The following is a 20915-nucleotide window of genomic DNA, read 5'->3' as shown; positions in this document are numbered from 1 at the left end:
TGAATAAACGAACTACCAGAAACTGATATATGACACGTGTCTCGTGTAAACCTTATTGAAGTACGTAAAATTAAGTAGTCACGTATTTTCTCTTCATGTTTGGGACTCCTGTGAGTTGTATTTCTGATAGACGCTCCCTTTATATCTTATCACCAAGAATCGCTTGAAAAAGACATATACATGCAGGCTACTGAATTACACTCAAACTGGCCTAGAAACCTTGAAGATATCTCACATTGTGCTCTATTTCTAGGATGGCTGCACCTATGTAAAACAACGTAATTTTACCATAGAAAGTGTAACCAACTAGGTTCATGGTGACACAGGCATCTGCAACTATACATGGTTTATCACACATCGAGACATAACGACGCCTAGAACTGACGGTGTGACGCGTCCCACCGTCAAAGACTTAAAAGCATTCCCTGCCACCATATTGTATATCTAATATCAATGTTTGATTTCTTTAAGATCCATTTTGTGTTGAGTTTATGTCAGTATTGTCTGGGGCAAATTATACACCTTATTTTTCTCTCTCTTCTTTTCTTTAAAGGACAAGTTCACCTTCATGTACATGTGGATTGAGTGAATGCAACAATATTAGTAGAACACATCAGTGAAAGTTTGAGGAAAATTCGACAATCCGTTCAAAAGTTATGAATTTTTTAAGTATCTGCGCAATTACTGCTGGATGAGAAGACTACTACAGTGTGATGTCACATGCGTACAACGATATAATAAAAATAAAAAGAGAATTTCACAAAATTTTACTTTTTGAATAAAGTGCACATTTCTTGGACTTGTTACTGATGTAAGTTAAGGATAATATTATTCCCCTTGCCTTCTGAAAGAGAGAAGTCGAGTGTTCTTTTGTTATGCGAGAAAAGTGAAAATAAGGTGAATTTTCTTTATATTTTCTTTATACCATTGTACTCATGTGACATCACAAGCTATAGTAGTCTTCATATCCAGCCTTGAGTGAGCAGAAACTTCAAAAATTCATAACTTTTGAACGGATTGTCTGATTTTCCTCAAACTCTCACTGATGTATTCTACCAATATTGCTGCGTTCACTCATCCCCACATGTCTATGAAGGTGAACTTGTCCTTTAAAACAACAACAAGTAAGCGGGGCCGATATAGAATACTCAGCCGATATGACAAACATATTATAATTTGTACACTGTATAGATAAAATAATGTACATGCTAACTTTGTGGGGTTTCATGGTAGCAATGACATGAAAATGCATAATATGCTTTGAACATACTCCCCATAATACTCTAATATAAGAACATTGTTGACTAACGTAAATTAAGTTAATAAACCCTACATAACAAAAATAATATGGCAACTGCCGTAAGAAAAAGGCTGACATTACACTTAAGATATTTTGTGTTGTTCTTTAATATGAAACGGGTGAAGATTGCAAGCTGTGCAGATCTTTCGACGAAGTAAAGGGACGTGACGTACGGCATGAAGCGAGTTTTGATCGTCTTTACTTCCTCTCAATGACGGATAGCACAATTCCTTTTTCAGGCTTCACGTTTCGTGTTCCAAGTTTTACTGGCACCTTTTGATACAACACACAGAGAGAAAAAAAGAGACAGAGAAAATCAGTGTGACGTCACATAACGTCACCAGACACATCACCGAATATTGTGAAAAGCCCCCACTGAACTCATGAGCACATGAATCCAAACTTAAGAAAAAAAGCTGTAAACTTGTATGTATGGATATTTTGGTTGCAACCTGTAATGCCGATGTTAACGCTTCCAACATCAAGTATCACCACTACACCATATCTACTTCATAGGTGTATACACGTAGAGTAGAAGCAGTATTACACATAATAGTTATACCTTAGTCGCAGTGGTTAGATTGAAGAAGGCATAATATTTCTAGATAACCGTAATGGTTACAGGACAAGAGAGGAAATGAAGTGTTAATCTTGGCAGTGATTTCAACTTCTTACAAATAAGCATAATCCCAAATATTATTGTCCCGATCTTAATAATCACGTTTCTGAAAAAACAAAACAATACAAAACATACAATGTATTTTGAAATGCGAATAGGACATAAAATGCAGCAAGGAATATTATAATATTCAAAAAGTCAACCAAGCCAGATTGACGAATATCCGGGGCAGATATCCATCTTAATCAAAAAGTCTAGAGAGACAACCTTTCAAGTAGCATACCTCACTCTTGGAGCAGGTTTCAAAGCGGTACTTCTGGAGAAGCCTCACAATCGCCATCTTGATTTCCATAAGAGCAAACCGCATCCCGATACAGTGTCGAGGACCAGCACCAAATGGCATCCAGGCAAAGGGGTGACGCCCTTCACTCCTTTCCTTGGAGAATCTGTGCGGTATTTTATAAAGGATAAAAAATACCTCATCGTCATCAGATGACGAACACTTCCACGTGACGATGTCAATAGGAGGACAGGTGTCGATATTTTAGCAAGGAGACTTTAGATCAGAAAATGCTGAAGAGCTCAAATTGTTGACAATCAAGTATTTACAAACACAGTAGATTCTTTTTTTTCTTTCCCTCTCTCTTCAGAATGTTGCAAATGCGTCTTTAAAAAAAAACACGGTTCACCTTAATATGATGACAAGTAATCTGTTAATCGGTCTTACGGCCTTGATCAAGTTTTTAGTGATTTGCTTCCACTTTGTGACATGATACAAAAAGGGAATATGAGAGGAGCGTTGAGTTCCACCCATCTAAAAGACACGTCTTATCAGTCGGTATCTCTTTTATTTAAAATAATCAGCTGAAAAACGTGATGCATTGCTTCAGATCTATTACTAGCTTAATATTCAAGTCATCGCACTACAAATCAAGAGCACATACGTGAAATGTAGATTTCCAAGCACAAGATGCGATATTCACATAAGGCAAATAGTACCTGCAAAAAGCTTTATCATGTCCTACAAAAAGCTCACTTTAGCCCAATGAAAGCCTTCAGTCTATTAGTTAAGCTGTTTATCTTGAAAATAAAGATTGTGTCTTACCTCTCTGGATCGAAGTCCTCTGGGTTTGGCCAGAACTCTGGGTTGTAATGAATAGAGAAGATGGCTAGAAGAACGTGCATACCTTTAGGGATTGTTACACCCTTGCACGTAAATGTTTCATTACAGATTCTGTTTGTCCTACAGACAAAGACAAGGAAAGGTGTTTGCTTGTCTGCTTTTATTCACATTCCACAATATAAAAGTAAAGTGTAGACATATCAAAAACTGAGTGTGTAAATTGTCGAATACAACAAACAAGGGAATGGATAATTACGTGTGAAGTATGAGGAATTTACCATAAAAGCGTTGATTGTAGGGTGTGGATTCCAATAAGCTAATAAATGATAAATTCTTACATGAAATTTACAGTTTTAAAGAATGACGGATTATGAACGTTGATGAAGTGGGAAATTAATACGTCGAAGAATACATGTGTATAACAAAATGAATTTCGAACACAACGACAAAAGATCACTCAAGCGAGACGCTAGAACATAACCTCGGGGGCTGAAGATGGCACCAGCAATAGTGGAGAGATGGGTGTAGGAAGACTGAGTGCGAGGAAGGTGCCTATGCGAGAATATGTTCCAAGGAAGCTTATTATATTTTGTTTAGAATAATCCAACCACTCTAAACTGGACAGCCTTCTTAGATTTGGAGATTTTATCCAGCCTTAATATATCGCCCACATAATTCTGTTCTTTTCAAGCATGTTCGTAATATCCCCTTCAACACATTATAAAGCAGTCATTGAATACACCTTCTGACATAATCTATTACAGTATGAAGAAGAGTACAAAGTACAAACATAAATATGATTATATCAAAGAGATGTATAATGCTTACAGAGCAGCAGGTGGGTACAGGCGCAGTGTCTCGCACACCACTCCATCAAGGTAGGTCATCTTGGCAATGGAGCTGTAGTTCACCGAGTCCCTATCTGGTGCCATCTCATCTACTTCCTGGATGAGTTTGTCCTGAACCTCAGGGTTGGTGGCCAGAGAGTAGGCTATGAAGCCAAGAGTGGTACTCGTTGTTTCGTAACCAGCGATGAAGAAGAAAAGACCCTGATGAGAAGAAAAATTAAACATACATGAATATTCAATCATTTTCTTTGTATATCTATATTTTTTGATGTTGCATTTCTGTGTACTGGTGATTCATTTATGAATCAATGTGATAAAGATAAAAGAAAGGGCAAAACTTTGTCATACCTGTCCGACTATTTCTTCTTTGGTTAACTGGGAATTGTCCTTTTTCGTATCAAGGAAGTAACCAGTGTTGTGATGTTCATCAAGACGGTTGTGTACATCAGTGACATCTTCTGCTCTCTTCCTCTCCCCAGTGGTGTCAGTGTCACTCAGTTTATGGGCATTTATCATGAGACGCAGAAAATCCCTCTGATCCTGCGGATAAGGCGTGTAAGAAGGTAGTGATAGACCGCAGCTAACGTTCAAATACTAAATCTTTTTCTCAGACAAAAGACAGTCTGTGGATTTGAACTGTGATCTTACTTTTCGTGCATAGCTTTGTTGTTGTTGCTATCGCCACAGTCGTTACCTGTCTAATGGAATGTCGTGATATCTGTAATTCAGATTACCATAATTTACAAAATGTTTAAAGCATCCTCCTAAGTCCTTCACTATGGGATTTCATTTATCGCACCAAAGTTTCAAGTCAGCATCTTGAAGACCTGTGTCTTTTCAGAGACATCGAAAAGATACGTTATTATCCTTCGAAGTCATGTTAGTCAAGGGACAGGAAAGAACTATGAAAACCCAAAGATATTATTCTGCAACAGATAAGACATGTTTCATTAGACTTAATTTTAACGTATTTATAACGATCAGTGTCATGATGTTATGGAGAATATTGACCTTGGTAGCCGATTTATTTTCTCTCATCGAAATGGCTTCCTCCGTAACTAATGAGAAAAAGTTGATGACGTCAGGGGGCACCGTCTTGACGTCCAGAAAGTTCATGAGATGCGCCAAGGGTGGGACTAGACCTGTTAAACAGAACACACAACTGATTCGTCAAAGTGTTCAAATTAACACATTCACTATATGAGATTCTGAAATTCCCTCAAACTCAAAGGCGAAGGGTTAAAGGAAATAATTCACTGAAGAATCAGAAGGGTGTTGACAGCGTGCGCAATCCATTGAATCAATGCTCCTCTTCTTCTTTAGAGAAACTGTTTGGAAAACACGCTGAAACATTTTTCAATTGTCTCTATATATGGCTTTCGTATATCAGCAATATGATACAAAGCTGCGCCACACATTCTTGTACAGACAGGTTTTACTCCCTTCACCCTTGTACACCATCAGTGTATTTCAGAAGTCATAATGAATATATATCATTATGTCGATATGAAAGGGGAATATCTTAGAGCTCTTATTGTTTTGATTTTTTATAGTAAAATAGGCATTACGTCGTATTTGATCGTGCTATACATTCTCCATCCTGTAGTGAGAACGTTCATTTCAAACGTCACCTTCAAGTTCTGTTTCAGATATAAAGGTAGGCACTCAATCTGGGATTGTATCGATTAGAGACGTTCGAAGCATGAAGGAAAAGACGGGGCTTGATTGTCTGTGGTAACGAGATTCATAATAGCTTACTTACAGATATTGGCATCAATCTACAATCTTTAATGTCATAATCTGAAGTGATGATTGAATTAATGCTCTGAAAATTATGGGGGGGGGGATGCTTAATCATAAGCGCTTTCTTACCTGCCACCATTGTTTTCCACTGGAATGTTTTCCCAAATATGATTTTCTTTGCATTTGTGATAAATGGGTCGTTTGGGTTGTTCTGCGAATCTACCTGCAGACCGAAGGCACAACGTGCAATGCCATCCAGAGTAAAGGCTTCGAAAAACCTAGGAAAGAGAAATGATCGTTGTTTCAGATTATAGATATAGATATAGATATAGATATAGATATAGTTATAGTTATAGTTAAAGTTATAGTTATAGTTATAGTTATAGTTATAATGTTGCAATTAGTTATAATCATTGACTGCAATACTCTGATAAACGCAACTGGGGCTGTTGCAAAACAAAACCCAGGAAAAACAAGCAACTTTAACTTGAGGAAACTCGGGTTTTTTGTTGTGTTAAGTCAATGGCGAAATTATACGAACATCAGTTTTCAGTTCTTATCAGAGTTTTTCTCGGGTAAAAAAGTTTTATGTTGTAGAACGTGGACCAGGGAGACAACCATGTGCGATGACGTACGTAAAATAGATATAAATTCCTGAATGAGAGATGGTATTTGGGGCGAATACTAGTAGTGTAGGGCTTGTTGTCTTTGATGATATTTTGGGAATGTCTTAGAATCACGGTTTGCTGATTTTGGGATCACTAAATTGACTGACATGGCAATATTTACTATTGACCGTGGATGACTACACTCGTGTCATGACTATAGCGGGCATAATTCTGATTTAATACCTGCTAACATCCACTGCCTCACACCCATCCCCTTGTATGTTCCTCACCAAAAGGTCGCAACATTCATTAACAAGGTCAGACATCTGTGAAAGAAAAAAAATTGGGGTTATGCACATTAATTTTCTTTGGGCTGACGGATTGAAAAGGTTGGTAATATCTATTACTATGGACATTATAATGAGAATGAGGCTGACTTATCACATTTTCTCTTTAAACCCTTTTGCTAAGGACTGAACAGTGTACACAACGCTGCTGGGTTTCTGTGCCAATCAACACTCAAAACAATAAAAAGGATTAATAACTAATGAATTCTTTGAGATCGATCAAAAAGGCATAGAACATGAATCAGGTATACGGACCATCTTAAATTCACGCAAAATGTTTGGCTTCGTATTCACCTCTTCCTATGATGCAAGTTATTATGAATGATGTTATACACTCTACACAAGGTTTACAATCTTATAAGTTAAGAGATAATCATAACTACTTCGATTCCTCTCTTGACGTACCTCCGCTATCTATTGTATCTCTTCTTATACATACTAGATTAACACTTGGTTAATAACCATTATTGTGTTCCAAGCTTGTTTTGGTTGTGGCGTCTTTGTTCATGTCTCAACAATACCTTTCCATCAACGTCAAAGACAACGATACAAGATAAGATCAGGAAGGAAATCAATGATGACCACTTAGTATAAAGTTTGGAAGGGTGGCAGTGCATCAAACCTTTCTGATTTTAGAACCACTGAATGTAGGTGTGATGATGCTCCGGGTATTTTTCCATTTTTGTCCTTTCAGATTGAAGAGACCTTTATCAAACGGCCTGTTCTTCAGTGCAGAGCTCTTCATTGCAAAGAAAGTAGACAGAAGAATGAACACAAAATGATTATTTTACGACAAATTGAACATGCGTTGTTTGGAAAAGAGAATCAATGAATGTCAACATAAACATATTCAAAAATGATGCGCAAAGAAAACAAGATAGTGCCTACCGTCTTAACATACCGCCGTATGTCTATATTCTTTGAGAAAGACAGAAAATAGTGCAACATCTGTAGTATGATTGTAATGTATGGTTTTCATGCCATAATAGAAAGATGGACTCTGTACATTAGAGCCTATTGAAGTCCTTCCATTTTTTTAAGTATTACACTGAACAAAGGAAGTGTTACCAGTCATAATTACGGTTATGCATGCAAGATCGGGAAATGATGGCATCGTATAATATCCTCCAAACTGTCGCATGGCATAACTCAGTCTTTACCCTGTCTTCAAACGTCACACAGTTGCATACACGAGTCTGCATCATGCAAAATGCAATCCCATATCAAAGTGAAATGCAGAAGCTAGTTGAAACAGAGTCTGGGGAACATAGGAAAAGACACTCAATATGTCAGAAGCCAATCTTATTTGGCGAGGCTGGCATATTTCGTTTTGTCTTGCATGGAAGGTGACGACAGATAATGAGATGAATAAAATAGGGGAAAAAACTGTAGACTTCTTCACTTATATCATCCTACTAACATGTGTGCATGTTAATCATCATGACATACAATATTGTTACGTTACGAATAATGTACTTACAGGATGGTTGACAAAGTTGCTGAAGCTCTTGACGGTTATTTCTCGAACCATCTCTGGATCACTCGTGACGATGACTGGTTGGCCAAACATGAATACCCTAAGAAAGATGTTTGGAAGGATGATACGCTTTTTATTAAACAATGAATTGTTGTTAGAACGAATGTTTACAGATGTGTCATGTAAGATAAATGTATATGTAAAAAACTTAATCATTATGATGACATTACAACGATTATTTATTTTTGTTGTTTTCCGTCCATTTTGAATAGTATCAAAGTAGCATGAGATGTATCCTATACTATAACTAGAAAATTATTTCTCATTTGATATTGTTAGTGTGCACGCCTCGTTAAACACATCGACCATCCCACCCATTCCCATGAATGATTTTCAGTCTCAATGACTGCATGGTTTGTGATCTCATCAAGTTTAGGGTTTTTTTTTTGTGTGTGTGGTTTTATAAAGGGATATATAACGAAAAATAACAACTGTAAATGTTGTGATAATCATGTTGGGGTTATGGTTATTCCCGAGCATGACTGGCCCCCCTTCCCCGATCCGCAGCCTTTATACAGCTCTATAAGCAGCTAAGAACAATATCTTACCCGAACACCTTGCCATACTTTTCATTGAATTCCAAGAAGGCATAGTGAAAGCCCTATGTGGAAAAGAGAAGAGAATAACCTTTAAAGATATTTCGCCGTCTCCTGTATCTCTTTTAAAAGGTGATGTAATAATAAGAAATGTACTCTGAAAAGGAGAAGGGAAGCATCAAAGAAATCAACTCCCAGTGACTCGTGAAATGAGATGCAATGAGGTGGTCTGCTAGCCAGTGCGGCTTCACTCTATACGTACTAAAGCACAAAATAATGAGGACACTTAACTCCCCATTAGCTTATGCATGGAAAGTTCCATGGAATGTTATTGTGTCAAAATGTAGGCCTATAGCGGATAGATCCACAGAAGTTCTTGTTAAACTAGGAGCTAACTCTCAGAATTTTGTTTTCTTTTAAGTCACGAACGGAAAGCGATTCAAGAGAATAATCAATTGATTACTTTACAATGTAAATTCTTTGTACAATGGATATCACAGCAAAATAAACATCAAATAAGCCTACATCACAGGTACACCACAGACATATCGCAGAATGTGATGTGATGTTCAATCTTGCAGAGTTAAAGGGGATGTCTAGTAACTCAAACTGATCAGTGGGAATCAGTGGGAATGCTGGGGGATAATTGTTCCGATTCTTGTGGGATTCATTTAAGAGTACATTATATATCTATTGTTAATTGTGTGAAATTATTTGCTTCAGAACGCTCTCATTTTCAAGTAATGTGCAGTTTAATGCCCCGTCACTGTACAGGCATGCTAACCTGGAACCATTAAACTGCACATTAGTTGAATATGAGACCATTCTGAAGCAAATAATTTTCACACAACAATAGATATTATAATGTACCCTTACATGAATCCCACAAGAATTGGAACAATCATCCCCCAGCATTCCCACTGATTCCCACTGATCAGTTACTAGCTATCCCCTTTAAGTCTTGAGATGTTACTTCTCCTTTTTGTATGATAGGGCTTGATTTATTGAACGAACTGAGTTTAGGAAAGGACATAATGAGAAGTTAAAATGAATGTACAACTACGCTGGAATCAGGTAGATACGATATACCTTTGGATGATAAATATTTATTATGTTTCAATCAGAAAAAGAAATACATTTGGCCGATACGACAAAAATAGTAATACAACTAAATTTATTTAATTTTGAGGACGCCACAAAACGTTTGGTATGACGTCAATTTTGTCAGATATTGGCCATTACCTTTTAATTCATCAATTAGGAAATGTCACAGCTCAACATCAATTCAAACTGTAAAAATAGAAATGTTCTCTCCTTGATAGCAGGGTTTTCTTTTATGTAGATGCCAATTACACCAGCCCCTAGTTTCAGAAATAGCAAGATTTTATGTCCCACGAGTAAAATAAGTTGTTGACATATAAAAATCCCTGCAGCCTCATTCTCAGCAACTAGTCAAACAGATCAGTGTTTTTACTGATCAAAGTGTGTCTAGGACGTGATATGGAACATTGTTTTACTTTCTTGCCAATTGTGATGATATTTCCCAGAAAGGGTAGAGCTCCAGGTCCGGGGATTCCATGTCTTTTGAAATACGTCAACTTCCACACCTCTCGCCTGAAACAGTAAGTGGATAAATAGGCCTGTAGAGTTTTGACTAAGAGAAATATAATTTCCTGCATGCAAACTCTGCTATAGAAAGCATTATGGCAGTCATAACATTGACACGTTCTACGAAGCCTCTTCATTAAAAAAAAAAAAAAAAAGCAGTCATGTGTGTTGATAAGATAACGGCAATAACTCGGGGCGAATGAAAATGACTTTCTATAAATTGTGACGCAATCCTTAAATCACATGAGATGATTGGGAAGGATTCCTGTCTTTATATCTGTCGTAATTGATTTCGTGATACTGATTTATCCAGAAGATTTGTTGCATCATCATCATCCAATCTTACTGATAATTATATGATAGTTATTTTAAGACTTTGAAATAGACACAGAAAAGAACATATTTGCCAGAGGAGCACAGACTTATCAAAGTTTATTGATATAGCAATAACGCCAAGGTCAGTTCTCAAATCTGTTCCTCCTAATCGCTTGGGGAAATATTATGTAAACAATATCAGCTGCAGATAATTACGGGTTGATATTTCAATGAGTCATGCTTCTGATTACAGGATGAAAAGGTGACGTGTCTGAGTAGACAGCGAGATAAGAAAAAGTCTCGAATGTTCCTCATAGTCACTTCATCTTTAATATCTGCTGTGATCACGTCTGCACGACTTGGTTGTCCATTAACGTAGCAATTATTGCAGCGAGTACATTGACATTAATATCAACATTGACACAGACACAGTCAGGCGCGATTAATCGATACCATATTGCCCTTCCCATCTCATGCACCCACTGAAATCAAAAGGCGACATTCGTTTAGCTTCACTCAGTTTAAAAGTGTTTAGTGTAGCGTATAGATAACAAGCTGTGTATTGTATTGTCTATCATAAGTAAACTTGATAGAGAAATGAAGTGCGTCTTCAGCTAGCGATCCTCACTCTCGAGTGCCTTTTATTTAGATTTATACAATTTCACACTGTACAGACTTTCTTAATTCACAGTGTATAGATCTCCGTGCATAACGTATTCAATTCAGTGTGCACTGTACCCTTAGGATAGAGGGTATAGATATCAGTGGTTAAACCAGGGATGTGGGGAGTAGGCCTAATTAGTCTCCCGTCTACTTGATTGAACCTTGTACCGTGATCTCAGCACACACAGCCTATAATCAGGAAAATTGTGGAATTTGGCCGGCTGAACAAAGCCGTGTAAGATGATGGTGAGACCAATTAGCAATAGATCTACTGGAGACGAAGGTATTGCAAAATTATTGATTGTTGTCTGATATTCCTGTCGGTAAATAAAAGTTTGTAGGTCTACATTATATTTGATATTTACTTACCCCACTAATAATGCTACTAGGGCGCCAACCAGCGACCAGGATATTGTGAAGCCAAACAGAGTGAATGACATGACCGGTTTTTAAAGGAGACAAGGCGTAAGATAGTATAGATTCTAAGCATGCTGGCTCTTTGTCGTCGTTTCCGTCTTTTTTTTTTTTTGGGGGGGGGGGGGGGAGTGGGGATGGGTGAGGGGTTCCTTCTTTTACTCTTTTTTAGTCTTTTATTCTTCATCTATCATGTACACGACCTTCGTGTATGTTTAGTGTTTTAACATTTTGACAAGCTATTGGTTATCCATGTCCATGAAAGAAAGAATATTACAATATTCGATTGTTCTTATTTACTTTTGTTATGCAGCAATGAAACATTAAAAAGGACACAGTGCGAGGAATGATACATGCACGTACATCAGCCAGTTTGCGCGGCACAAGGTCGCAAGTCAGAGACTAGTCATCTGTGGTTCCACCGGGGGGGGGGGGGGGGGGGGGATCCGAGAATCCTGGAAAGGAGGGGGGGGGCCTTTACAAAATTAAAGGGGCGCACACCCTTTTTTTTCTTTTTATTTCTTTTGTTTTAACAAAAATGAAAGGGGACACGTGCTCAGTGCGCTCCCCCTGGAACCTCCATTGCATGGGTCCGCGAAGTTCCACAAAATGGACCTGCTGATCACACATTACTAATCAAGAGATTGAAGAAAGAGGAATACGACTCCGCAAGCGTGTAACGTGCTACCGGGGAAGATTGCCAGGAATTCTGTTCTGCACTTTGCGATGAGTGTGTGTGTGCGCGCATTGTTTAGTTCTTCAGATTATAGATACGCAGTACTAGAGCAAACTTGTAGAATGAACAACAAAAATCATGTCCGCATATTTGGAGGAAAACAATGAAATGGCCACCATTTCTTCTCGACAGGGAGGACTGCATACTATCGTATACTTATTTATATCAGAGAAGCTCATTGAGCAATCTCAGTTCTCGTGGAAATCGATATAGCGCCCTCTCTGAGCATAATGAGCGAACAAAGGGCTCAAAAATTAAAGGAAAAAGTATTGAAGAATAAAGAGCTGAAAAAATTAACGGGGAAGGATACCTACATGTATAATTACTATGTGGCTTCAGCTAATGCAGGAAATCAGTATAAAGTTATGAATTTTTGAAGTTTCGGTGCAGTCATCGTTGTTTCGTTGCGTGACAACGATAAGTAGAAAATGCAATGAGAATTCGATAAAAACGCTCAATAAAGAATGAAAGAAATGCATATTATACATTTTATTGAAGTGTTAAGGGTTATATTATTTTCCTGCTTTCCGAAAGAGGAAAGTCAAAATGCTCTTAAGTGTGTTCGAAAACCGAAAATGTTTCATTTTCTCTTTCTGTTGTAGTCTTCTCGTCCAGCAATGGCAGCACCGAAACTCTTAAAGTTCATATCTTGTCAACAAATATTGTCCGATTATCCTCAAACTTCAATAATGTGTTCTATCAGGGAGGTGGAAGAGAGACCTCCCTGGTTCTATCAATGTTGCATGCAGTCAATCAATCAACATATTTTTTTTTGGTATAATTCTTGTATAACTGATCAAACTTCAGTTTTGTTATGTGTTTTGATAGAAGATACACATTAAGTTACCGATATTTCATTACATAATATGATAACAATATTACCTGGGCACACACATCATTGTTTGAAATTTGGACCTCGCATAATGTCGAGATGAAACGCCTATATGGTGGCAGGTACTTTCGGCACCAGGTTTGTGGCAATGTCCTGAAAAAGACTAATAAGTTTTTTCTGCTTATTGTTTTGTTTTTCTTAGTTGTGGTCTCAGTGCATAATATAATTACCATTTTTACTGAAAGTATCTCAAGTATTGGAATTAGGCTAAATGTTGGCTTTAGTAACATCACCACCACCACTAAGCTCACCCATATCCAGAAATCTTTGCATACATAGCTCAGTGTCGACTAATTCCACTTTGCTATAAAACAGATATTATTATGCAAAGATCTAACAAATTAATCTTAAACTAAAGTGCAACGGATATAACAGTTGGTGTATAGTGTTCCATTAGTTTCTTTAACTTACAAAACGTGCATAACGCAATATTTTATAATACTGTTTTGTGTACGTAGATGTATAAGTTATATCTGTACTGGCCACTATAGTAAAGTTTTGAATTGCTCATGACACGATCCACTCATGAATATATGACATTTCAATGATAATTGCATCTGGTCTGCGAAATCAGCTGTATATATATTTGTAGGCTATGTATATACATTTTGTGAGTTTCATCGAATCCAATCCAAAGTTGAATCAGATCAAGTGTGCGCACTCCTATAATGGAAAAGCGATTATACATCATCACACATCTCTATTTCGAGTATTCTTCTGTTTGTATGTGACATTTGCTATTCTGTCTGAACACAAAATCATGTCAAACTGCCTTGTTTCCCCATTGGTTCTCCCCTTTGGCTAAATGATAGTGAAAATGCTTGTAGGTTCAATTTGGTTGTTTTTTTTTCTGTTTGTATGTGCTTTGTTCCTTGTAAATAGGTCCTATTCAGTTTAGGATACGGGAGAGCTATATAGAATACCATGTAGCCAAGAGACAGTTAGTCCAGTCAAGCAAATATGCTTATTGATAACGGTCTCCTCCATCTGTCTTCACTATTTACCATTTGCAAATGAAACAAAAACCCAGTTTTAGTGCTTCATGATAGTTCTAAAATGTGAGTTAGGGATAGAAACAACCAATGAAGAAAACTTAATCAGGGTAATCAATGTTTAGTATTTTTTTGATATTCAAAGTGTGAACTCTAGTCATAATACGAATCAAATTCATGAAATTCTTCCGTCGAAATGTTTTCATTGCAACTGATTGACAAATTGCCCTACATCGACGTAAATAAATTCTGAATTGATCACTGTTTTAGTAGTAGCCATGATAAAAAATCATGACTCTAAATTTGAATAACAAAGCAGTATCCGCTGCACGCTATAAGGATTAGACCCAACACTTGCTGTTGGGCGAAAGCTCGGTGGTTAGTGGAGATGACGCCTGTCCGGTGATCAGGAGGTCGTGGGATTCGAATCCTGCTCAAGTATATGTACGCCCATGATTTTCGTATCATGGCTACTACTAAAACACTGATCAATTCAGTGTTTATACGTCGATGTATATAGGGCAATTTGTCAATCAGTTGCAATCATAATACGATTGTTTCTCGAGTAAACCGTGTTCAGCTATGGTTTATTGAGAAAACTAATGATATCTCCCTATGTTTTAGGTTTTATTGCAATTTTTTTAATGATAGGATGTTTTGTGCTAAAACTGACCTACACATATGCATCAAATGTGATAACTCTAACATTTTTAAAATCACTGCTCTCAAATGTAAACTGTGCCTTTAAGATATAGTATTACGATGAAATGTACATGCACGTATGATATCATACACGATGTCTATTTCTTTTAAGCAGTCTTATTTCTATTTTGGTGTGAAAATTGTTGATTTTGTCATACTCATTTCACTTGTACAGGTGGAGAAGTGAAGCATATTGAAATTGAAAACTTCATCATTTCAGGCTTGTATTCAAAAAAGTTGTTGAATTTCAGAAAGCGTCAGAAAATATGAGACGCAATGTTGCGGACATTATAATCGCTATGCGCTACGAAGACTCTTACTTAGTATAAATATCTAAAAAGGAATCTTACATTCCGTTTTCATTTCATCCGATTCATTATAGAAATCTTGATACAGGGCGGAATTGTACTTGTTGCGTATTCTTTTTCTGCAGAGATAGCCACGCTTATCTACATTCTATGATTTTATGATATCATTACTACATACAAATTTTGATTGAATCACTTCTTTATTCAAGAAAATGTTTATACATAACCAGGTCAATTATCTCTTGAGATAATTGCAATAAACACTTCATGGTTTCCATGCTTGTCTTGATGAGGTGATTATCATCATTTCTTTTTTTTTTTCCTTTTTCAATCTTTCCTTTACATATATGCCGTCATAGGTGGCAACCTTACACGTGTATTGTATAAAGAACAAAGACCGGGAGACGCTGAGTAATGATTATCTGTTGCTAGACTCGTTCTGTTGGCTGAGAACCGAAATACATCACTACGTCATTGCACGACGATGACTTCATAGAGGATCAAAGGTCGACCAACGCATTTCCAGCGTGGAAGATTTGACGTTCCTGCGATCATCATTATACAGCTGTACGTGGCAAGAGAAAATAGGAGAGACTGTCAGGGACAGGATCATATAGCATTGAACTCACAGGCATATTATATAAAATAAGTGACAGTAGTGACAGTAGTATAAATTCCCTTGTCACAAATATGACAGGGGACTGAGGGAGTCAAATATCATAATTATATATATATATATATATATATATATATATATATATATATATATTCATATATTATGGGCATAAATATATAAATTATATATATATGCATATATATATTCATATATTATAGGCATATATATATAAATTATATATATATATACATATATATATATATTCATATATCATAGGCATATGTACGTATATATATCATATATATGATTATGATATTTCCCTCAGTCCCCTGTCATATTTGTGACAAGGGAATTTATATCACTGACACTACTGTCATTTTAGGGCTGCGGAATACATGGAGGGGGAGGATGCGTCCCCACAAATATTTCTTTCCGAGGGTTCCGCAGAAGGTGTGTGAGAGGGAGGATGGGGGGTGGGGGGGTGGTGGGGTGGTGGAAGCATTTACCTTTGATCGAACCAACCAGAAGTACCCCCCTACACACACACACACACACACACACACACACACACACACACACACACACACACACACACACACACACACAATATTACACACACAAGACGTTCCGCTGCCCTGGCTATAGCCATGACGATGACTCGATAAGATATTACGTCACTCCAAAACCGACGGGATTTATCAGAAAACAAATATCACCTCGAACATGAGGCGGATTATCAATTCATTTCGGGATAGACCGGTTTAGAGGTTGTTCCTGATGACAAGAATTATTGCCTAGGATAGCTGCATTGATAGTTAGCAGCCAATGCAGTAACAGATCGAGGTAAAAAAAAAAAAAAAATTGGAATGTTGTTAGTAGGATCAGATGCGGTTTCTCGAAAAAAAAAAAGTCATCCAGACAATAAGTAAAATTGCAACACAGTTTACCCACGCAGTTCTTTATCTAAAAGTATATTCTATTTCATTGTAAGAAATAAATGGCCTGCATTTAAATCTCACTTGAATATGCAAGTCACTTTGAACTTTACTTTTTTTTATATGCAAATATCATATTGTATACTTTCGTCTTAAATGAAATAAAAATGAAATGAAATGAAGTATGACTTGAATCCTAGCATACAAGTATAATAACACAATTCATTTTTAGCGTCTCATCGATTGAAAAAAAAAATGATCGCACCAATATACATTGATCTAGATTTCGAAAATGGTTCTTCATTCCCTAAAGTGCATAGCAACACCTGCAACAATGCAATGGATGGATATGATAAATATTGAATAATAGTGCAATACACATTTAGAATCAGCTCGCCTGTTCTTCATAGCAAAGAGGTGATACCTCATAGCACTATTAGTATGATAAAGCCATGACACAATGACGTATCCGACCTGAAATAGAAACCACCCCTAGATGGCTAAACTCCTCATCGGTGATACCCCTCCCCCTCTCCTCTCTTATACCCGCCCTCCCAGTTTCCGTATGTGCTTGTCTCTTGCGACAGTTACAGTGATCAGTGTGACGCAGTTCAGTTATACCGGCGCGGCAGGCTTCGAATGATCGATAAATTGCCCAGCACGTTCAGAAAACTGCAGACGTTTACAACGATCTGTTTGCAGCCACTTCTTTAGTCTGTCGAGCTCAACTAGCAAAGTCGAATTCAACATGGCGTTTTCTGTCTTTGGTTTCACCGTATCTTGGCCTCTGATTGGTGCATTGGTTGCTCTTTTACTCGGGTAAGTTTTAAGGCTTTTGTTTGGAATATGTTTCAGGAATACCTTTCTATTTGTTTGTAAGGTGGTACTAGCTGCGAACCCCCTATACAGCTACAGTACAATGTGGCGTTGCGTTCGGCTATCATGGCTATGTGGTGGGAAAGTTGAAATTAAAGGGTGTGTACAGTTCTGGTCGAGGTGAAGATTTAGCTTTTAACGTTTTGTGAGATATTCAGAAACCACTCTATGAGATGTCAAATAGCATGCAGTTCTAAGGGGTATCAAAAGTTTATTCGATGAAAATCGGTTTTGAAATGGCTGAGATATCCAAAAACCAGGTGAAACAAAGAGAAAGTACCAAGTTGTGGCATGTCGCCTTTTATTATTAGCACTTTTTGGGATATCTCAGCCATGTGAAAACCAATTCATCAAATAAACGTTGAATCCTTCTTAAAATTACATGCTCTTTCATATTTCATAAGAGGCTTTTCATTATCTCACTTAGGAATGTTCAAAACATTAATCCCTACCTCAACCAGTACTGTACAGTCCCTTTAATGTGTGCTCAGCATCGGATAAAGCCTATGAAATAAGAGTTTCGGATTTAACAGTTTTAAGTGTTTTCATTAGACAGTGATATCACTGTAACTGCGTAATATAACCACATAATTCCTACGCTGATTAATGATATTATGAGGATTGATAATTATGATAAGTTCCCTTTGCAGTTCACTCTATTCGACATCCACGTACCGTATAACAGTCACTTGTACCAGGGAGGTGAGACAAGCTCCCTGCTTGTACCAGGGAGCCTGGGGTGGTATTCTGTAAGGATCCTAGGACAGCTCTTGCTCCTAAATACGCGATTGGTATTCTGTAACACCGCGCGTAGGAGGAGAAATAGGATAGTGACGTCAGGGATCCTTATTTCTCTGCCAGCTTAGGATAGGGCAGGGGGGTAACTTGATATATTAAAGGGGCTGTACAGTAATGGTTGAGATGGGGATTCATGTTTTGAACATTCTTAAGTGAGATAATGAGAAACCTTTTATGAAATATGAAAGAGCATGTAATTTTAAGAAGGATTCAATGTTTATTTGATGAAAATTTGTTTTGAAATGGCTGAGATATCCCAAAAAGTGATAATAATAAAAGGCGACATGCCACAACTTTATTAGGATATCTTTGTTTCACCTTGTTTTTGGATATCTCAGCCATTTCAAAACCGATTTTCGTCGAATAAACTTTTGATACCCCTTACAACTGCATGCTCTTTGACATCTCATAGAGTGGTTTCTGAATATCCCGCAAAACGTTAAAAGCTAAATCCTCACCTCGACCAGAACTGTACACACCCTTTAATTAGATGTAATTAGATGTAAACGAGATCCTATTCTGTAAGGACAAGTAGGATCAACTTTAGGAGCAAAATCATGGATAGCCTCTAGGCAGTCTTTCTTGGGCGGTTAATGCCGGGCTATTGCGTATATAGGCCTACTGCTGATGACATACTATCTCTTATTTTGTATGTTCAAGAACAAGAAAATAAATACATGAATCATATAACAGAGTTATCTGTTCCTCTCATACTGAGGATTCTAAAACTGCAGTCTATAATGTTCAAAACAATTGTATTCTTTATCTGGTAGGCCATGTGTTTATTTGTTTGTTGTTCACCTTCGCCATTTTCAATTCAATTCAATTCAATTTATTCGGCACAAAATAAATCAAAAGTACATTATTATTAATATAATACTACTGCTACTACTACTACTACTAATAATAATTGTTATTATTATTATTATTATTATTATTATTATTATTATTATTATTATTGTTATTGTTATTATTGTCATTATTATTGTTATCATTATTATTATGCTCAACATCGGCCCGAACTTCATGCGGAGGCAGTCCAAGTACCCTGTTCGCCGCCGACATTATGTGACCCTCGAAATGGTTGCTATGTAGATCTAGTAACCAAAGAAATAGAAACGTACGCAGTGCGCTACTAGGTTGCGTGAAGAATAAAGTAACGCAACGATCCATACGCGCACATTATTGTTAAGCATACAGAGTGTGTGATGCAACGCAGTGACCTAAAAGTGGATGTGCATGTGTTAACATTTTTTTTTTTAAATGTATAGTGAACTTACGTGTTTATACAAGGATATCATGGACCTATAGTAGCTCCATTGTTTATATCTTTGTTTAATCTATCATTAATCTCCTTTTATAACATCTATTATTTACAAATGGTGTATTCTGTTATCATTGCCTTGTATGTAAGTCTATAATTAAAGATAGGGGAGAGCTAGCAGGGTGAAGTGGGACAAAAATAGTGATTTGATGAATTTTCTCGAATAACTTTCCGATATTTAGAATGGGGCACACATGTATCGGACCCAGAGACTTTTGATGCTAGCCACATAATGGGTTGCTACGCTATATTCCTATAAGTCTCCTATTTGTGTTATCATTGTTTTGTTTTTTCCTGGGAGAAGTGGAAGATTGGTTTGGTTTAAGCAAGGAGGTTCGAGAAATGGAGTCACAACAGTCTTATTCACTTTGATCCCATGCTCGAAGCCGCCACTCAAAAATATTTGAAGTATGTGTCAAACTGGATCTGCCGCTCAGATGCGAAGACAATTGACTCGTGTCTCATTGCATAATCATCCGCCACTTTCCAAGGAAGATATGTCTTTGTGATGGTAATTACATTTCGCTATCCCTACTTACAAAGGATGGGCGGTAGACAATGTTAAAGCTCCCCCTCCCCCCTCCCCCCTCCCCCTCCCCCCCTCCACACACACACACACACACACAACCGGGTACATTATAATTTGTAGTAAACAACATTCTGCTGCTCTGCATACAGCTTATTAAAGTAAATACTCATTTTACATACATATAGTCAAATTGAAGTTGGAGTTAAATTGTGTGACATATTTTTGTCATGCACTTTCTCTCAGCTCTCATACACTTTATAGATCGATCTCTATTTAACATTTATATGTTTGGGGAAATTTTAAGAAGAATGACACATTTTATATAATTATTTCAACAGACCAGAAGATTGACATAAGATAGAGGCCTAAAATGATATTGCATTGTACTACAAACTTCAAGTAGTCTTCCTGAACTGAAGTCATGATTAGAGTAGATTTATTTTGAAAATACTGATCAGGAAAGAGAGTGCCTCAGCATCCTTCCTCCACATGAAAGAAGTTAATAGAGGGATTGAGATCTCAATTAAGAGCCCAGGTTTGTTCCTG

General features: G+C 37.1%; 1 protein-coding gene across 1 annotated transcript; it reads right to left on the bottom strand.

Moving 5' to 3' along the window:
- Positions 1-1437: 1437 nt before the first annotated feature.
- On the bottom strand, positions 1438-11687 carry LOC139740888 (cytochrome P450 3A13-like). Its single transcript, XM_071651473.1, has 13 exons — positions 11617-11687; positions 10179-10275; positions 8674-8726; positions 8069-8165; positions 7211-7327; positions 6485-6567; positions 5763-5911; positions 4902-5032; positions 4239-4430; positions 3871-4091; positions 3025-3162; positions 2203-2365; positions 1438-1573 (listed from the first exon to the last, which is right to left on the bottom strand). The coding sequence occupies exons 1-13, from the start codon at positions 11685-11687 to the stop codon at positions 1499-1501; spliced, it is 1587 nt and encodes a 528-aa protein (XP_071507574.1). The 3' UTR covers positions 1438-1498.
- Between the last annotated feature and the right edge of the window lie 9228 nt (positions 11688-20915).

This window comes from Diadema antillarum, unplaced genomic scaffold (genome assembly GCF_040938485.1).
Source record: "Diadema antillarum isolate AM-2024a unplaced genomic scaffold, OU_Dant_1.0 seq00000889_RagTag, whole genome shotgun sequence".
Taxonomy (NCBI): Eukaryota; Metazoa; Echinodermata; class Echinoidea; order Diadematoida; family Diadematidae; genus Diadema; species Diadema antillarum.
This window is presented reverse-complemented; position numbering and strand designations above follow the sequence as displayed.

Bases quoted from the DNA above. Each gene is read 5' to 3' on its own strand.
- LOC139740888 (XM_071651473.1), bottom strand. From the start codon at position 11,687: ATGTCATTCACTCTGTTTGGCTTCACAATATCCTGGTCGCTGGTTGGC. The intron at 6,568-7,210 runs GTTTGATGCACT...TTTCTTTCACAG, and splicing joins GTGGTTCTAAAATCAGAAAG to ATGTCTGACCTTGTTAATGA. The intron at 4,092-4,238 runs GTATGACAAAGT...TCTTCTCATCAG, and splicing joins AAGAAGAAATAGTCGGACAG to GGTCTTTTCTTCTTCATCGC.